Source organism: Martes martes (genome assembly GCF_963455335.1).
Source record: "Martes martes genome assembly, chromosome: 10".
Classification (NCBI taxonomy): Eukaryota; Metazoa; Chordata; class Mammalia; order Carnivora; family Mustelidae; genus Martes; species Martes martes.
This window is the reverse complement of record NC_137898.1, coordinates 106,459,102-106,476,874: the sequence shown is the minus strand read 5'-3', so window position 1 is coordinate 106,476,874 and position 17,773 is coordinate 106,459,102. Positions and strand designations below refer to the sequence as shown.

Genomic DNA, 17,773 nt, shown 5'->3' with positions numbered 1-17,773 from the left:
GTCTTGCTAAGATCTCTCTCTTCTGACTTCCATAGTGACACCTGAGCACCGACTTGATGTCTCCACGCAGGTGTCTCCCAGGTGGATGTTACTTGTCCAAAATCCAACTCTTGATTCCCCTCGTCTCCAGACAAGTTCTCCCCGCATGGTCAGCATCTTGACTTCTCTCCGCTCCTCACATCCGTCAGCATGTTTGGCCAATTTCATCTCCACTCTTCTCCATCTCCCACCCCTGCCTCTTCCCTGCCTCCATCATCTCTCCCCTGGACTTCCACAGTGGTTTCTGAGCTCCCCGCACCCATCCCTGTCTCCCTATCAGCCATTCTCCACACAGCAGTCGGAGTGGTTATTAAAACATGTAACATGTTTTACATGTTACTAAAACATGTAAAACAACTTGTGTCACTCTGCTGCTGAAAGTCCTCCAGGGGCTTTCTTTGAACTTAAAATAAAATACAAACTCCTTACTTTAGCCTTCAGAGGGGCTCATGTGTGCCTCTTCTCTTCTGTCCCTCCTCTCTTTGCTCTTTCTGTCCCAGCCACTCACATGCTATTAGTTGCTAGAAGTAGCCATTTTTCCTGACCTCAGGGTCTTTGCACATTCCTGGAATGCACCTCCACCTGTTCTTTCCGTGCCCTGGGTACTTCTCATGCTTTAGGTGACAACTTACCTGTCACCTGTCCTTAGGGAAGCCTTCCTTCATCTACAGTAGATCTCTGCTGTCATTCTTTACCAAAGAATCCTGTTTATTTCTTTCATGATTCTAATTACAGTTCAGAATGGTTTTCGTCTCTCTGGTTAATTGTCTTCTTGATAAGCCTTGTAAGCAAAGTTGTTCTGTTCACCTTTTCTTTAATCCCCTACTGCTAACACAATACATGTGATCAGTGCTCAATATACCTGTTGAATGAAAGAGTGTCAGGCCTGCACTAAGCCCTCTATGTACGTTATTGTAATTAATGTTCACAAGAAGTCTGAAAGACAGATGCTGCTCTAGTCCCATTTTACGAACAAGAAAAACAAGGGTTACAGGTGTGAAATAATTTGCCCAAATCCACAGAGTCTATCTATAGGTGAAGAAGCTAGGATTTGAACTTGGAATGTCCAACTGCAGGACCTGAGCGCTCACTCCCTTCACTTCATCGCCACTGGGGTATGTGGGTTGTGTAAGAGGGAGAAAGGAAGTTATTAGGTCTCCAACATCAGCTCAGTCATACTCTGATTTAGAAGATCCTGGCATAGAGATCTTGGCTCCTTTCTCCAATCTGCTAAATCACCTGTTTAGGAGATTTTTCTTTTTCTTTTAAATCCACAAAAGGGAGTTCAGTTTGGAGCCAATAAACCATTTAAACCCGTCTTGCCTTTTCTAGCTCACTGTAAGTCCTCTAAGCTGACCACACATTCCCCAGCCTGGTTCTTGTGATTGGATTCTGCTTCATCTCTCTCTGTCTCCACTGAAAAGAACTGCTCACCCAAATGGGCACTCTGTAATAGATGGTTCCTTGCGACTCAGTGTCCCACAGCTGCAGAGCAAGATGCCTAAAGCATATTTACCTCCAAGATGTCTGCTTGGCTCCAACTCTAGCCCAAAGAACAACTCTGGGCATATTAGAAAACAGCACCCCCAGTTTCTACCCAAATACCAATGACCTTCTTATTGTAGAAATAGGAAAAGTCATTCCTAAAATTCATATGGATCCTCAAGGGATCCTGAGCAGCTAAAATAATCTTGAAAAAGAAGAATAAAGTTGGTGGTCTCACATTTCCTGATTTAAAAACTTACTGCAAAGCTATGATAATCAAAACAGTGTGGTATTGGCATAAAGACACACTATAGACCAATGGAATAGACTGGAGAGCCCCTAAGTATGCTCTTGCATGTATGATCAAGTGATTTTTGGGCAGAATTTTTTTTTCCCAGAATGCATTTTGCCTGTGCCAAATGAGAAATACAGCTCCTGGGATATCTGTGGGCCCTGCGATCACGCTTGGGGTCTCCTTCTCAGCACCAATAGGGAAGAAACCCTACATGGGGAAGAACATAGGGGGAGCACTTTGCTGTAGACCTACTTCATCTTTCAAATAGTCTAATTTAAACCCCAAAGTTGTGGTGGTAGTGAGAGGGGATTAGCAATGCATGTAATGTAATTTATCACCTAACACGAAAATCCTCATACTGAAAGAGAAGAAAAGAAAATCTCCTTTCAAGCCTCCTTCCCCTACAAGCGTGCCTTCCTGTCCTTGTCCCATTATCACACCACTCCTCAGATGCAGTGTCTACACTCCCTGCTTCTCCTTCCTGGACAAGCCACCCTTTCGTTCCCGGGACAGTCACGGCCTCCTTCCCACAATTCCATGGGGCTCTCTCAGAGACTGCTGATGACTTTCCAAGAGTCAAATCCAGGGAACTTCTAAATCGTCATCTTATTTATTTCAGTTCTCTCTCTCTCTGACCTCAGCTTGTGTCTTCCCTTTAGCACACATCATCACAAGCATACTAGCTGTTTATCCATCTGTTTCTATCTTTCCCATAAGAATGGAAGAACGGAGGTGAATATTCTGTTTGCCCACTGCTCTATCCCATGTCTACAGCAATGCAGGCACTTAGCTGATACTTAGTATTTGTTGAATGAATGAAAGAACTTTGACATCTTCCTCTGCCTCAGAGCCCAACCTCCAGGAAGTTCTTTAGTTCTGCTGTTTTTGCCTTAGAAATGTTTCTCGAATCTGCGCTCATGTTGGGCTTTCTTTCCCACCACACTACTTAGATTAGGACCTGTCACCCCTTATTGGCCTGCCACTGTAGCCCATTTTCTGCTTTACCATGGAAGTGGCTCTTTAAATCACAGTCCACAGTGGCTCCTTCCTCGGCTTCCCCTGCTGGAAGTGCACACGATGGATGCTCATTACTGCATGTCTGACAGTCTGGGACACCTGGGACTCCCTCTGGGAAAAGACGTCAGGGGAGGTCCACAATTTTGTCCCATTTCAAAGTGAGGTTCAGGGAGGGACTGACACGCAGAGCTCACAGAGGTAGGCACTGATGGGTGGAAAGAGGACGAACTGGAGACAAGTGATGGATCCTATTAAAAGAACACAGTAGAGACATATGCAGTGTGGACTATGGGGTAGAATTCTAGAATGAGTCATTACAACAGAGATCAACAGCCACACAGGGCAGGGAGGGGCTGGAGAGAGAGAGGGGGGAAAAAAAAAAAGAAAATCATGCTGAAGTCAGATAGAATTTCTACACCTGCCTACGTTTAAAAGCTAAAAATAGGGACATTTGGGGAGAAAAAATAGTGAGGAATCTTTTCATTCTACTGACATGGGCTATAAGAAGGGAGGTTTGCTGAGAAGGGTGTGTCTCTCACTCTTGGTAAAATTAGAATGAGGAAAATTTTATTTTGGGTTATCCCAGCCTTCACTTTTTTCCTTTTTCCCCTCAGGCTTGTTCTCTCCATCTTTCCCTACTACCAAAATCTTTTTTTTTAGGAAAGAGTCTAATACATTGGACTTAATGTTATATGTTACAGAAGTAATTTTACATGTTAGTAGAAGCTCATATCTGAAGGTAAAGATGCTTAAATGCAGCCACCATTAAAGAAATCCGTATAGTCCACTATATCCAGCACAGGGCTAAAAACAGTGGTTTTTCAATAAATACTTATTGAAAGATGTTCAAAAAGCTTTATTTATACAATCAAACTCTGGAAACCATATAAATACCCAACAAGGGAGAAACCACTGAGGAACCATTAATACATAGAAATATTACACAGCTATAAAAAATTCAGAAAGTCCTTTTAACAGCCTGGGAAAATGCTTATAATGAAATGTTAGAGGAAATAAAGAAGATTCCAATTGCTACTATATGTCAACTCTAAAAATCATATGCATATAGAAAAGACAGAAAACCCATGGATATCTGTGGAATCTGGGACTTGGGAGTGTTTTTAGTTCCTTATTTCTACTTTTCTGTATTTTTGAATTACTTATAGTTGATATGAAATAAATATTTTAAAAATAACATTGGGAAGATTGATTTGGGAGAGGGAATATTTTTCAGGGGTCCCAGAAGTCACAGCGAGTAGGTGTGGCCCTCTTGGTCTAACACATGAGAGGAGACAGGGAGGGGATACTAGCCTCTCTGGTAATGGAGGTTGGCTGTCTGGCCAGCAGAGGATGGATATTTAAAGAGTAGTACAGCAGTGGAGAGTCTGACCTTTAAAGAAAAAGGGAGTACTTGGTGATACTGGTGTATTGGTGCCTTGAATGTGGCAGACTTCCTCTGGGAAGGTGTCACTGCGCTGGGCTAATAGGCTCTTCCGGCATCTGGAACATTTGGTGCTCCTGATTCTTCCTCAGCGTTTGTTCCTTAAACACTCAAGCTTTGCTCAGGTGCTGAGACATGTTTTTTTCTTTCCCCCCCCCCCCCCTGCTCTCCCACCCTCTTCTGTAAAAAATACAGCTGTAAGATTTACTGAAAGCCTTTGTGTGTACCTCAGGGACCTCCTACATTAATATCTTTAAGAACTGAGGTTATGTGCCATTAAAAGAAAAAATTATTATCTAATATCTTGCCTATAAAGACCTACGTAAAAGGCTCAGTGATCTTCATAAAGGGACCACAGATTTCAGCATTCATAAACAAGGAAACATTTCCTTTGGTTGTTTCTGGAAATCCCTTCTAAACATCTGCGTTTTCTTCGAACTTAAGTAGCTTCCCACCTCCTTCTCCTGAGATCTGTTGCCACTCTGTGGGAGAGTAAACTTCATAGCCAGTTTCAAACAAACAAACAAACAAACAAACAAAAACAAAAACAAAGCAGAACCCTGCAACAGCAATCTGTCTCCATCCCTCTCCAAATTTTTAATTTCCTGCATTTAAAAAAAAGAAATATCCTAGGCTATACTTGCGTTTCAAGGATCTTAAGATCTAAATGGAGATTCGACAACTTTGAAAACCTAACCAAACCTAAGATTTTGCTTCTTTTATTTACTAGTTATTAAAATATCCGCCTTCCCGATTAAGGAAGGCTGGATGGCAGGAGGGGCCACGGAGGCGTGGGGGAGAAGTGTGAAAAGAAGAAATCCCAGCTCTGCCTGGAAGACTGCGTGTGAAAGAGCCCGACTCCTCCGGCGGCTCCAGGCCGCGTTTTGCAGGCGGCCGCATCTGCCTCCCCTGTCTCTCTTACCTCCTTGATGTTCGGCACTATTTGTGGCCGGCGTGGTGGAAGGACACAGTGAGGTTCTCACCCCCGCCCCCCGCCCCCCGCTCCCATCCCCAGTTCCATCAAAGCGAACCCGGGCCAGCGCAAGGATCTCAGAGTTGCGAGTGTGCTGAGGCTGGGACTGTCACTCATTCTCCGATCAGCGCGTGAACGCAGCTCGGCAGCCGCTGGCAGGAAACAATTCTGCAAAAATAATCATACTCAGCCTGGCAATTGTCTGCCCCTAGGTCTGTTGCTCTGCCGCCGTCCACACTCTGCAAGGGGGGGGCACAGAATTTACCGCGGCAAGAACATCCCTCCCAGCCAGCAGATTACAATGCTGCAAACTAAGGATCTCATCTGGACTTTGTTTTTCCTGGGAACTGCAGGTACATTCTGAAATTATGATTATTCTCAGACTGATGTACTGATTGCCCCCTTCCCCCTCCCTCTCCCCCGAGGACACTGCTATCTGGGGGTGGCTTTACGTGGAACGCTAAGGGTGGTCGTTGTCGTTGAGCTGAGGAAGGAGCGCGTCGCCCTTGCTGCCCCGCGGAACCCCGCGCTCTCCCGGGCTGCGCCGGACCGGAGCTGCCTCCGAGCGCCGCGAGCGCCTGCCGCGCCTGCCGCGCCTGCCGCGCGCCTGCCCTTCCCACTTCGTGTGCCGGCGGCGCGGGGAGCGGAGTCGCCTGCTCCCGGGGTCGGTCCCGAGAGCGCTACGGCCGCGCGGGTGCTGGGCAGCGCTCCTTCCCCGGAGCGGGCGGCGGGGCGGGGGTGCCGCGGCTCCGCGGTGCCGCCGCGCGAGCTTGGGTTCCGCGGGGAAGGGGCTTGTCAGTCCCGGCTCCGCGACGAGTGAACAATAAGGCCGTGGCAGCCGCCCCATCGTTATTTCCCCGGGTCTAATAAAGTGGGGCTCGCCGCCTTCGCGTCCAGCCCCCCCATCCCCGCCCAGACTGAATAACGGTTTGCAAAATGGGGCGAAATGGGCAGAATCTCAGGGCTGTGTGGCCGTTGTTGCACCCCCGTCGATATGACGTTAGTTTTTCATTTGCCAAATTGCTGGTTACTTGCAAAGCCTGCTCTCGGCCGGGAGCACGGAGGGATGGGAGGGCCGAGCGCCGCGTTTTGACAGGAGGAAGTGCGGAGGGGCGGAGGGGCGGAGGGGCGGAGGGCGAGGAGGGCGTGATCGGGCTGCCTGGTGTGTGTGCGCGTGTGTGCGCGCGCGTGTGCCTTCACACGCACCGCGAGCCCCGTGTTGCACGGCGCGCGAGAAGAATGGCAGGTAGCCGCCCGCAACACCTCGCCCTAGCCTCCTTTCTTTGGGCGAGGTTCCTGATCCTTGCAAAGTGCGAACAATAGGGAGCCGAGGGGAAGACAGCCGAGGGATGCTGCCGCGGGTGGCGGGGGCTGCGCCGCCGCCCAGAAAACCTCGGCGTTCCGGAGGTTCATTTCATTTGGTGTATTTCTATCCCGGCCTCCCTGGAAGATTTTTCAGTGCGTGCCCACCCTCCCCTCCAGCTGCTCTCCCCACCCCACCCAGGGATTTGCGCTCTGGCGTGGACGGTCGGGAAGGGGGAAGAAAAGGAGCAGGGGCCGCAGAGAGCTGGGTGGGATGGGCGGACATTCCGGGCGGGGGGCGTGTGCTGGGAAGCGCCCGGGGAAAGCCGGGCGGAGGGGGCTGTGTGTCGCGGCTGCCGCTGCCAGGTGCCGCCGCGGGTGCTGCCCTAGTCGGCCCATTCCGGGTGGGGAGCGCGCGGGGCGTGCCCTCCCCGGGCGGTACGGGAGCAGCCCCGGCCGCCGCCTCCAGCCAACTCGGGTCCCTCTCCCATGGCGACCAATCAGAGCGAGGCTGGCTGGGCGGGAAGCCGCGAGAGGCTTTTATTGCGGCGCGGGTGGCGGCCCGGAGCTGCCAGGACCGTCTCCCGGTGTTCCAGCCTAACGGTCTCGCTCACCCCCGCCAGGAGAAACCCCGCCCCGTGGCCGGCCCCACAGTCTGGAGGAAGGAAAATGGAGTCCAGGTGTCCCCGGGAGATCGGGCCCGTCCGTGCTCGCCCACTCGCGCCGCTCTCGCGCAGACCCGAGGCGTCCCTCTCGCCCCCCACCCGGGACGCACACTCCGCCCGCGTCGTCCCGGCCCGAGAGCGTCGCCCGGGAGGGCGCCGGGGCTGGGCGCACCGACGCGCGTGCGCCGACCGGCCGGCTGCGGGCCGGGGGCGAAGCTGGGGGTGGGGACTCAGCGGGGGTGGAGGGGGAGAGCCCCCAGCTGCGGGCCAGCCCCAGTCGGCAGATCGCTGGGTCCTGCCGCCACCTGGCCGGGGCCGCCCTGGGCTTGCCGTTTTCTGTCGGGCCGGCGGGGTCCCTGCGCGCTCCCGGCCCTCCCGGGGCCTTGCGTTTCTGGGACCTCCTCCCCTCGAGGTGGGGGTGTGGCCATGGAGACCTGATCTTCGGGGGATCGCCGGCCTACCTTTCCGCCACCGTGATGGGTGGAACCTTCGGTGTTCCGATTTGAAGGCAGGCGCAGGCTGGTACACGCCCAGGGAGTCCGGGATTGGGATCTGATGGCCGCCCAGACAAGGGTGTTGTTCTGTGGAAGGAAAGCGGGGTCTGGGACCGTGGACCTGGCCCTGGGACCGTGAGGATGGGGCAAGGCAGAACATGAAACGCATACATGGTTGCTTAACAAAAGAAAGAAGTTGAACGGTTTTCCAAAGAGAATTTTTTTGTTAAAGTACTGATAATACCATAGTTTTAAAAAAAAATTGAAGACCTTAGTCAAAGGGTTAGGGGAAAAATAAAGATATTATATACACACACATCCATGTGTCTGTGTATACATAGTATTAATGATGTTACTATAATTATAACAGTAATTATAATTATTTTGGCCTCAAATGTTATATCATCTTCAGGGACAATGGTACTTCAGTCTCTGCACTCCACACAGTGCAAATGAAAATTTAGATACAAGGTATGCTGACCTTATTGATACAAAACAAATCAAGTCTGCAGCCTTTCTCATTTTGGTGTCTTTTGCTGTTTAGGAATAAAATGCATGGTTGTGGAATAGAAAATTTGAGCCTGTTCTAACAGCGATTTTGGATGTTTTGTGGAAAAGTTATTTGAATGATCTGGAATGGTTAAGTGATATGTTTCTTTGACAATTTTACAGTCCTCTGCCAATTTTACTTGCCAGAGTAAAGGAATGAATAGGACTGGTTTTCTAACAAGATAGCACTGGATTAAGAACAAAGGGCATCTTTGCTGCCTTACAAAAGCCAGCTAGCACCTATATAAATATACATAATACTTCTCACTAAATGAATTACCAAGAGGTGTTTCAGCCAAGTTTGCTGTAAGTACAGCAGTGCTGAGCTGTATTTCTTCTCGTTGTTGATTTTTGTTTTAAGACCAAAAATGTGTTTTAAGACCAAAAGTGTGTTACAGCTCTGAACAGAGCTGTAACTGAATGTAATGTCGTATTGAAGAATGTGGTACAACTTTCATGACTCTATCCCAAAACCAAAGGCTAATTTTCTTTCAATAAATATTAGCCAACATTAAAATACTGAAAATAACTCAGAATTTATTTAAAATTCAACAGTTAAACACAAAGAGAATATAAACCAGATATTGTGGAAGTGTGGCCTGTCCTTTATTTAATAGTTTTTGAGTTACTATCCCTGCTGTGGAGGTTCCCAGGATCTACCAATCACACTGTTTCCATTAGTCTGACAATTTACATTTCTTTTAAAGTCAGTTTTTCATGAAACTTCCCCCTTTTTCTCCCAATAGCTTGAACTTGACGACATTTACCCAGGGTCTATCTTTTAAAAATAATGCTGGGGGCGCCTGGGCGGCTCAGTTGGTTGAGCCTCTGCCTTCCGCTCAGGTCATGATCTCAGGGTCCTGGGATTGAGCCCTGCCTTGGGGGGGGGGGGTCTCTGCTCAGCAGGGAGCCTGCTTCCCCCTCTCTCTCTGTCTGCCTCTCTACCTACTTGGGATCTCTGTCAAATGAATAAATAAATAAAATCTTTTAAAAAAATTGGAATTCCTGCTGGAATAGCAGGAAATAGCAGGACATATTCTTGTTCAGTAACGAAGGTTCATCCAAGTCTCTATGCTAATTAATTAAGGGTTTGTTGATTTAACTGGTGACTATTTTTTGAGCGTGATAGTTCAAGAATTAAGGCAGTAATTGTTTGCAAAAATGCTCCCAAACCCCCAAATTATGGTCTGGATGTGCTATTCTCGTGGGCTGTGAGTGCTTACTCAAGGCAGAGATAAGAGAGAGCAATTAGTCACACGGAGCCCCACAATTCAGAGTTTTGCATAGTACTTCTCTTTGGAATACATTCATCATTAATTGGCTACCTCAGATCGGTAATATATAATTTAATGTAAGTAATCTGTATCTATATTTTTCTGTCACAGGGAACAAGGTCTTAATTGCCTTTTAAAATAAATAGCACCATTTTCTTATTCAAAACCTAATCTTTAGGCATGACAGATATTTTTGTTTGCTACGGAACTCAGTTTCTTAAATTATAGACAGCGTCTTGTAAACTTTACATTGCTTGAAATATGGACTTTGGAACTTCTCATCCAACCACTTAAATCTTTTAAGGTGACAACGTCTCTATTTAAAATGAGTTTGATGAGTTCCCCATATTTACATCTTCAACGTGAAGGAAGTGTGGCTTTTCTCCAGACACAAAGTGACTTTAATACTACTGGCCGACCTCCAGAGAGATTTTACAGACAGTCCATCCTGTCTCTGTGCAAAATAAGTGATTCATTACCTGTTGCTAAAGAACGGTTTGAACTTTCCCTGCCGATCTTGGGTTTGTGGTGATGGAGAGCAGAACCAATGGGCAGGGAGGGGAGAGGGAGGGACCGCACCTGCTGTCATCAGTCTTCTGGGAACAGACAGCCTGAGAGGAGACAAAGACATTTGGAAAAGGCTCTCTAGTACAGTTGAAGTATTGAGTTTTAAGCATGCAAATGTTTTATGGTGTCAAGATGAATATTTCAGTGTAGGTTCCATAACCGATAATTCCTCCGTTTAGGGATCTGACAAATATACAGGCTAAGAAACATCTGGAACTTTAAAAGAAATGGCAGCAAATTACAAATAGTGTTTTACTAGTCTTAAAAATGGGTTACAAATTAGACAAAATTGTAACCACAAATCAACTTGGCTATGTAGTCATGACTACTTGACTTTTGAATTAAAAGAGACTTAAGTATTTAAGGTTCCTTTAGTTAAAAAAGAAGAAATGAGAAAAATTCAGAAGAACATTTTATACATGTCCTAAAATAGTAGGTCTCTGAGCAATACTGTAAGAGACTGAGGGAGCAAGAGGGAGATGGCCAGGGATCCCTCTGAATCCTAGGGAGTTGGTGTCCACGAGGGCCCCAGTGTTTACTGTGAGGAAACAACCCTGGCAAGCCTGTTATCAAGAGTACAGGAAGATGTGCTCACTACTGTAGGGCAGTAAAATCCAGAAGTCCATCTGAAGGTCACAGTCATGTCACCTTTAGCCTTTTCCCTTATGAATATTAACTCTTGGTGCCAAACCTTAAAACCATTTGCTGATGTAAAGGGATGTAAATTCTTTGGCGTTGCCACTGGTGCCATTGTGCCCTTTTCATTTCATGGTGTTGGAATCCTGTCTCTCAGCTGAAGATACTCATTAGGGCCTTTGCCTTTTGATGTCGGTCTTGGTGCCAAATGGCACCTGTTCAGGCAGTTTCAATGCATTACAGTTCAGATGCCTTTAGGCCGCGTCTACATGCAGCCACATAGTTAACTGCTTTTAGTTAGGATGGCACACTTCTCCCTTCTTGGGTGTTCTTGTAGCTTCTAACAAGGAAGCTTGAGCGGGTGCTGGGGGAGGCTCAGAGGACTACACCGAAAGATAAGCCATTTGCTCTATCTTGGGTACATGTGTTTTTGGGGGGGGGTGTTAATAAACCTATTGTGCATTCCTTTTCTCCCAGACAGAAGTAAATACGTTTTCCTTTGGATTCAAAGACTGATTCCCATCACTGATGGGACTTGAAAGGCTACCATGTAACCTGTACTCTACTCTCTGTTCTCACCTGGGACTTTCTGATTTGTAGCTGCAAACACTGGCAACATCTGGCCCTGTTTTCTGTCTGTGTCATTCCTGGGATCACATGCGAGAAGCTTTGGTATCTGATTACCTCATCGTTGAGGAATATCCATAGTAATGTCACAGTGTTTGGGATTGTGTTACATTAGGTGTTCTCTTAAAAGTTGATCAAATGTATTTATTGAGTGCCAGCTTTTTATCATCAGCTCCATGGGGAATTACAAAGGACTGAGATAACACACTTTCTGCTGTCAAGGAAGCTGGAGGATAGAACTGCGGAGAGATTAAAAGTTGCCTGCAGGGTGCCTGGGTGGCTCAGTGGGTTAAAGCCTCTGCCTTCGCATCAGGTCATGATCCCAGGACCCTAGGATCGAGTACGGCATCGGGCTCTCTCTGCTCAGCAGGGAGCCTGCTTCTCTGTCTCTCTCTACCTGACTCTCTGCCTACTTGTGATCTCTGTCTGTCAAATAAATAAATAAAATCTTTAAAAAAAAAAAAAAAAAGAAGAGTGGCCTGCAACCCCAGGTTGAAAGCTTGGCCATGCCACATGTATCCCTTATTTACCGTCTGGTCTTGCTCGAGTCATTCAGCTTCCCTAAGCTTCAACTTCCCCTTCTGCAAAATGGCAAAATTAGCAATGCCTCCATGGTTGAGCTGTGAATATTTTAGAGATCACAGGCCTTTAGTGCATGCAAGCTCTGTTTATTAATGAGAAAGAGGGATGTAACTGGATCTAGAAAAAAAATGATCCTCTGATGTAGCGCTCTTTTCAGGAGGACATAAAAAAGGATATTCTGAGAACATGAGTCCTTCAATGATTAGAACTTGACTTAAAAAAAAAATCTGTTAAATACTCCTGCATTGTCATCTTGGTTGTGAATATATTAGAAAAGTGATCTCATTATGAGGTTGAAGACATTAGCACAAGGGTTGGTGTGGGTTTCATGGGGCCTGAAGGATGTACAATTTGGAAGGCCCTCTTTAAGGACAATACAAAATTCTTGCTTCTGGAAAATGTAGAAGATAAATGCCCATGGAACACATGGGCAGGTCCCCAGCCCACAGAGCCTTGGCAGGAGCGCATGCAATGTGGGGCCCTGCAGATCTGACCCAGTGTTAGCAGCCATGTCTTGGTCTGCTTGGGTCTACTTGCTTGAGAATAGAGACTAATTCTTCCGGTTTGTTAAGTATGTATCTCATAAAGTTTGCTTTGTGCTTTGAAGATCAGAATCATACATCAAAATCAAAATTCTTTTTGGAAAGAAGAAGCCATTTGACCTTATTTTATAGAAAATCTTAGGTAAGGCCTCAGGTGATTTAATATTTCTCACTGCTTATATTTTTGTAAATTACTATCTGGAATAAAATAAAGTAATTGCTATTATTATTCAAATGAGTCAGACAAAAGTGTCCTACTGGCAGGACAGGAAGTAGTTTTGCCAACTGCAAGGCATATGTTGTTTCGGAGAGGAGACTCAGGTTTTGTGTCAGCTATCTAAGAGGAGAGAAACTGCATCGATAATCCCAGTAGTCGTGTCTTGATCATCATTAGCCAATCCCAGAGTTTTGAATTGCATTCTATCACTTAATCTTCATATCATTTGTTCACTAAACATTTATTGAGTTCTGTGTTCTGAGAACCCAGCGGTAAGCATATATCATCTCTGTCCTCGTGGAGCGTCCAGTCTAAGTGTGGAGGAACACAGACATGAAACAAGTCACACGCACATATATTTATAACCCCATGTCCTGATCGAAGCTCAGGAAAAGAACAGGCTACCATGATTATTGGGGGGAAACCACCTTTGACTGCGTGGTTGGGGTGGGGTGAGGAGGTGACATTTAAAGAACTCCGTGAAACAGGAAGGACAGATGGTATTCTCGTTTAAGGCATGGTTGATTGCCTAATTCAACAGACAGGGAATCACAGCAAACACTCTCGAATTCCTCAATTCAGCAAACTTTCCTGAAATCTGAGACGGTTAGGTTGCTTCAGGAATTATTCTGGGTTTCAGATTATCAAGTCAAGTAAGCTCTGCTTCTGGCTCTAGAGTTTACGTGGGAGACAGATATACTCTGCCTAGAAATAGAGATGTGGATTAAATGCCATCGGAGCACAAGGAAGGAAGCAGTTAACTCTGCGTGGGCCTCCCTTGAGCTGCGCGTGGGGCACGAGTTGGCCTTCAGTCCGTGGAGCAGGAAGAAGAGGTGATTCGGGCATTTGAGAGAGGAATGCCCACACTGATGCGGATGGAACAGGGTGTGGGGACGTGGTAAGAAGCAGCCAGAGACCGTCGGTGGGGGCGGTGGGGAGAAGCTCTGTGAGGCCACATCGTGTTAGGTCTTGATATAGAAGCTGGCGCAGAGAAAGGGCTAAGCGACTTACACGGGTGAGGCTGGGACTGTAACCTGCTTCGGTTGGCTGCACATCATCACGTCATCACGTTCTGAAGTGAGGATAGTTTGAATACACATAGCATCAGAATGCGCATTTGCTTGTTGTCTGCAGGAGGTGAGGGAGGAGTGACACAGTGGAGGGGCGAACAGAGAGCGCTGGGAGCTGATAGGTCTAGGTTGAGTCCGCTCACTGCGGGTGACGGCCTGCGGTTAAGTGTGATTCTTAATTCCTGCTCAGGTCATGATCTCAGGGTCCTGAGATCGAGCGAGCCCCATGGAATTTCCTTAAGATTCTCTCTCTCGCTCTCCTTCTGCCCTCTCCCCTGCTTGCACACACACACACACACACACACACTCTCTCTCTCTCTCTCTCTCTCTCAATAAATAAATAAATAAAGGCTACACTTTATTTAAAAAAAAGTTCATCTTGTATGGAGGTTTTCTTTGAGATGTTACAAAATATGTGTACTGGGAATATGATACACAAAGTTCTGTGCTGAAAGCTGAGGAAGAAAATGCAATAAATGGACGAATGCTATACCAGGCCTGCAGCGGCAGGATGGGTAGAGAGGAAACACTTAGTTCAGGCGGTTAGGAAATCGTGAGAGGTACTCTATGAATCAGTGTCTAAAAGAAGGAAGTGGATATTAATTGTAGGAATTATTAAGTAAGACAAAAAAAAGTAAGTAAGTAAGACAAAAAAAATCATCTCAGGTGCTTTTAGTGTGTACAGAAGTTGTGGACGAGCTAGTGATGGATGTGGACCCCCAGGGGCGTAAGGACAACTAGGGAGAAGGAGGGCAGGATGAGTCTAGCTGGAGAACTGAAATCTTAAGTGCTAGAGGAGGGACAGGGACGTTGGAGAAGTCTTTTCTAAAACATTTGAGAGGATGTTCAGTGGTAATGCTTGATCAGGTGCTGTGCTGGGCTGTGTGTTCGATGCCAGCCACGAATTCCCAGGGAGGGAAGTGGGAGCGGACTGCTGGGGTCAGTGCAGTACTTGGAGGAGTGTTTGTTTCTGTAGCAGCCACGCTAGAGGATGGACAAAATACTGGGCCAGGAAAAGGGTTTTTGCTTCACGAAAATAAAATTTTAGACCATTTTATAAAAATCAAATGTTTATGGTTCCAGAGGGGCTTGTTAAAGGATTCTGATGGTGATATAGTTTGTAAAACAGATAATCTTGGAAAGATACCCTTGTAGTGGTTTTGGATAAGGTTTTAAAAATGCACACGGCTGACATGTCAGAGATGACAAAGCAAAAAGCTGGGGTAGGTGAGAGGTCCAACATGGGAGATGACTGGGAAAAAGAACAATATTTAAGTCACAAACCCAAGGGAATGAAATCATGGAACCGTCAGTGTGATGGGGAGACTGAGAAAAGGGGTTACCTTGAATGAAAGGTAGACCTCAGTAAAAACACGTGAAGTCTTAGGGGAAAAAATTGGGCATCTTGGTATCTTACCTTCTAGGTCAGTATTTTTCAGCTGTGGGTGGTGCTATCTATTTAGTAGACTTCTGCCAGCATTAAAAAAGAGGAAAAAGAAGGAAAGGAAGGAGGAGGGGGAAATGGAGGAAAGAGGAAATGGAATAGAATGGAAAAGGGAGTATGTATATCTTACGTAGCAAGGGTAAGTGTTATTTTGTGGAACTTTTTATTGACCCAGTTGTGAGGGTAAACATGCCTAATTATGTGGCTCAGATCAAAATAATGTCATAGATATTATGGGACTAGACAGAGGATAAACCAATCTGTGGTGCAGAGAAGGTGTAGGGCAGAGAGCTAATGGATTTGGGGCAGAGGGAGAAGCAGTAAGGGCAGAAATCCTTACTGAGCACGTGTGCGGTCTGTTAGCTGCGGGTGTAAAACAAAGCCCCCAAACTCAGTAGTATAATACCTTGACCTTGGAAAGCCTACTCTCTAGTGGAGCCTACATTCTAGTGGAGAATGGAAAGACAACTAGGAATATAGGGTAGCATCTAAAGCCAGAGATGTGGCTGAGATTTCCGAGGCAGAGTATAGATTACGTGGGCAGCAGGGGCGGTCGGAGAACCCCCCCCCAGCGTGGTGAGAGCTGGAGGCTTTGTAGGAAGGATTTCGCAGTGCACAGGGGGAAGCCTGGATGAGGTAGTTTGGGAGGAAGCTGCAGGGAGCCCAACCAGGGAGACCAGGAAGACTGAGGGAAGACTGAGGAAGACTGATAGGCTATATTTTTGTCCCTTTTCAGTGGAGAGAAAATACCGTGGGTTACAATCAGTGCATTGTAGAATCTTCATCACACCCAGCAGTATTCATGTGGTAGTATTTAGGTAGCATTTAGAACGGCATCTTGTCCGTAATTCGGAAGGCAACACTGAACAAAAAGGCAGGGAGGGGGGCAGCTGGAGCCTGCCTAGTGGTTATGGATGCTTCGGTCAGAGAAGAATAATGTTAAGTGGACAAAAGTTGGAAACAAATGGTATATATAGTACTGATTTTGTTTTTTAAAACATTCCTTTCACTTCTTAAGCCTGGAAGAAGACACATTTTTTTAATGCCATCTGAGTTTTCTCTAATGAGCATATCTTGCTTTGTATTTGGGTTGCAAAACAAACACTGTATTAAAAAGAGGACAGTAGTTACTGTGGGTTGTGCGTGTCAGGAAGAAGAGGCACCAGTAGAAACTTTGAATTTGTTTCAGAGGAGAGTGGGGGATCTTAGAGAATTTCAGTTGGATGGTGGATTCATGTTCTCAGGATATGAGGAGGAGGAGGAGGAGCAGATATTCCGCATACTTGACCACAAAGAAGGGAAGAATGGGGTGTTGGGATGGGGGAACACTTCACACCGGGGGGCCATCTGGGCACATGTATCTGCACAAAGGAAAAGACCCAGGCGGTGAACAAACCTTGCAAAGGACAATGAGATGGGCTCATCTGAGAGGAAGTGAATAATGTTAAGAGGGTTTTCTCCCCAGGGATTTCATTCATCATGGCAGGCGATGCATTTTAGACAGTTTTGTTTTCCTTTGCGTCACTGCCCATGATATTCATACTTTCATTCTATACCTCTAAAAAAACTTTGTTGAGAGCAACATCTTTTGAAGTTTGTTCAGTTTGTCACAGTTTAGATGGGTTGTTTTTACCAGATCGGCACAAGAGTGGACACGGGCTTGACTGACTACTGATGCTCTTTTATTCGTGCTGCTTCTGCGAGTGTCCCTTCTGTCTCTGTGAGATGCTGCCAATCGCTAGTTAAGCTGCAATTGCTGTATGAGAACTGGATTCAGGGTACAACTTGGTCACTGCTGTCAGGAGCATGAGAAGATGCAAATCCAGTGCAGGCTCTCTGATCTGAGTTATAATACAATTTATCTTCTTTTCTTAATTTACTCTCTTTTTGGTGTTGTTGAGCAATGCATTCTGTAGGGGGCGCCTCGGGAGCCTTTGACATCAAACTTGGCATTTTGTAGGGCGGCTCTCCTGCTTTCCATGACCTTGAGCCAGTTATTTTATCTCTCCTATGCTCAGTTCATTTCCCTGTGAAACAGGAATAATAATACCCCCCTAATAGGGTTATTGTGAGGACGAAATGAGGTAATTTATGCAACTGTCTGGCACATAGTAAGCTCAGTCATTTTTTTCCCCATTTTCCCTTTTTCTGTTAAAGTTCACAGTGAAGGGGTGTACAATTAGTGTTGGATTTAAGTATTGATTATAATTAGAATCACATTTTTTCCCATTTAGTTTTCATTCTCTGAGAGCTCAGGATCATCATGAATTGCAGCTGAGTTAGAAACACCATGGCCAATGGCTTAGCTGTTTCGGCTCCGGTGGAAGCAAAGTCTAGTAGATCTTGGTTCTGAAAAAAGTAGAATTTAAAAAAATAAATCGGTTTATATAGATTTATATTTGCATAGGGTTTCTATTTGCATAGGGTTAATATTAAATCTGTCAATTCACCATAATGGTAGAGCCATAAAATTTAGTGTACTTAAATAATGGTTGCTGCTAAAGATCATATTGGTGACACTTCATTAATCTGGAAGTCATTTGTCTGGCAACCT

The 17,773-nt window shown here is 46.1% G+C and overlaps 1 protein-coding gene across 5 annotated transcripts in view; it reads left to right on the top strand.

Moving 5' to 3' along the window:
- Positions 1 to 5,335: 5,335 nt before the first annotated feature.
- NCAM1 (neural cell adhesion molecule 1) overlaps positions 5,336 to 17,773 on the top strand; it is a gene marked incomplete at its 5' end in the record, with an annotated part of 294,571 nt that continues 282,133 nt past the window's right edge. For 4 of the 5 annotated variants that reach the window (XM_080815556.1, XM_080815560.1, XM_080815559.1 and 1 more), the window contains one exon: positions 5,552 to 5,603. In XM_080815556.1, the coding sequence (XP_080671682.1) occupies positions 5,552 to 5,603 (52 nt within the window). Of the gene's footprint in view, positions 5,604 to 17,773 lie in introns of all 5 variants that reach the window. The other variant, XM_080815557.1, reaches the window with a different exon arrangement.